Source organism: Zea mays, chromosome 2 (genome assembly GCF_902167145.1).
Source record: "Zea mays cultivar B73 chromosome 2, Zm-B73-REFERENCE-NAM-5.0, whole genome shotgun sequence".
In the NCBI taxonomy this organism is placed as follows: Eukaryota; Viridiplantae; Streptophyta; class Magnoliopsida; order Poales; family Poaceae; genus Zea; species Zea mays.
Window position 1 is genome coordinate 57,692,802 of NC_050097.1, and position 1,412 is coordinate 57,694,213.

At 54.0% G+C, this 1,412-nt stretch overlaps 1 protein-coding gene across 1 annotated transcript; it reads right to left on the reverse strand.

The window, feature by feature from the left end:
- Positions 1-321: 321 nt before the first annotated feature.
- LOC100283128 (lipid binding protein) lies at positions 322-1,168 on the reverse strand. Its single transcript, NM_001156030.1, is given in 2 exon segments — positions 322-602; positions 733-1,168. Coding segments are annotated over 2 exon segments (348 nt in total). The 5' UTR covers positions 1,064-1,168; the 3' UTR covers positions 322-585.
- Positions 1,169-1,412: the final 244 nt, after the last annotated feature.

Sequence of the window (1,412 nt, forward strand, 5' to 3'; positions counted from 1 at the left end):
GGAGATGAGGGATAATGGACGGTCCAAAAATAATATTGTTTATTGGATTTTAGTGAGTAAGGGAGACAGGGTTATTCAGCGATCTGATGAGTCGTTGGTTTTGACGCTGAGTGCAGTTTGTTTGGTGGATTTAATGGAGGTTATATGTGTGGGAGTGATTTGGTTGGAGACTCAAAAGCAGAATTTATTCCAAAATAACATAACAACTCGGACGGTATTGCTCACAACTCTCAGTTGGTGCTCATTTATTTATTTAAATGGTCGAATAACAATTTTGTAATCAAACAATGAGTGCACACAAGCTGCTCTCTTAACCAAATCTGTCCAAGAAGACAAGTTTTATTTCGAGGATGCAGGACAGCATCTCTGGAACCCTGACACTTACATACGATAGGACCCATATTTCTTTTGAAGATTGTGAGACACTCATATCACACTGGACTTCCACATGTATGGTAATCACAACAAGTGCCGCGACGTTTATTACCAACGCACACATACACTGACACGTCACCATCACTTCCTGCGGACGTCGTGCTAACTCCGACGGATCATGCACATGTGCTCAAGCAGCTCTCGCGCAGCTCATGGCAGAGTGTAATCTGTAAAGAACAGGAGTATCAGTCACACACTCATAAATAAATCCCTCTATTCTGCTTATACCACTGGCAATCCAATTCTGCGATGAGTCAATTGGAGTGGAACAGAGCCATTGTTGTTGCTTTAATTTACCTCCGCACTTGTAGCCGACGGGGCGGTCGACGAGGTTGCAGCGCTTGGGGATGGTGATGGCCACCTCGGGCTTGATCCCGGACTTCTTGGCCGTCTTGGACAGCATGACGGCGCAGAGGCACTGGGGGCTCTGCTTCCCGATGGTGTGCACCGCCGTGCAGCAGCCGTTGGACGGCGCCGAGCTGGGGTTCTGCGCCGCGGACGCGCACGGCGCCAGCTTCAGCGCCATCCTGTCCGGCGGCGTCGCCCCGCACTCGCCCGCGCCGCGGACGGTCACGAGGCATGCAGCGGACGCGACCAGGGCGATGACGAGCAACAAGAGGCCCTTCATCTCGGTAGCCTTGTCTCCTACTCCCACTGCCACTGACTGCCTGCCTCAACACGCTCGCTGCTCGTTCGGTGCAGTGCTTGTGCTTGCTTCTCGGATGACTTGTGTGGCTTCATGGCCGCTGCGCTGCGACTTATATAGTGGCGTGGAGCGTGCAAGCGTGGCTAGCAGCGACCGACCTCATGATGGCAGGAGTCGAGAGAGCATCGGTGGAGCGAGCACTGGCGCGCACCCTCCCGCGGCGTGGCACCCTCCCGCGGAGCTCGCCGCCCAGTAACGGCGCGCTAGCTCGCACGGCTTAGTGCGCTGGTGGGTAGCTGTCTCGGCGGCTCATCCCTAAGGGCTTGTTTGG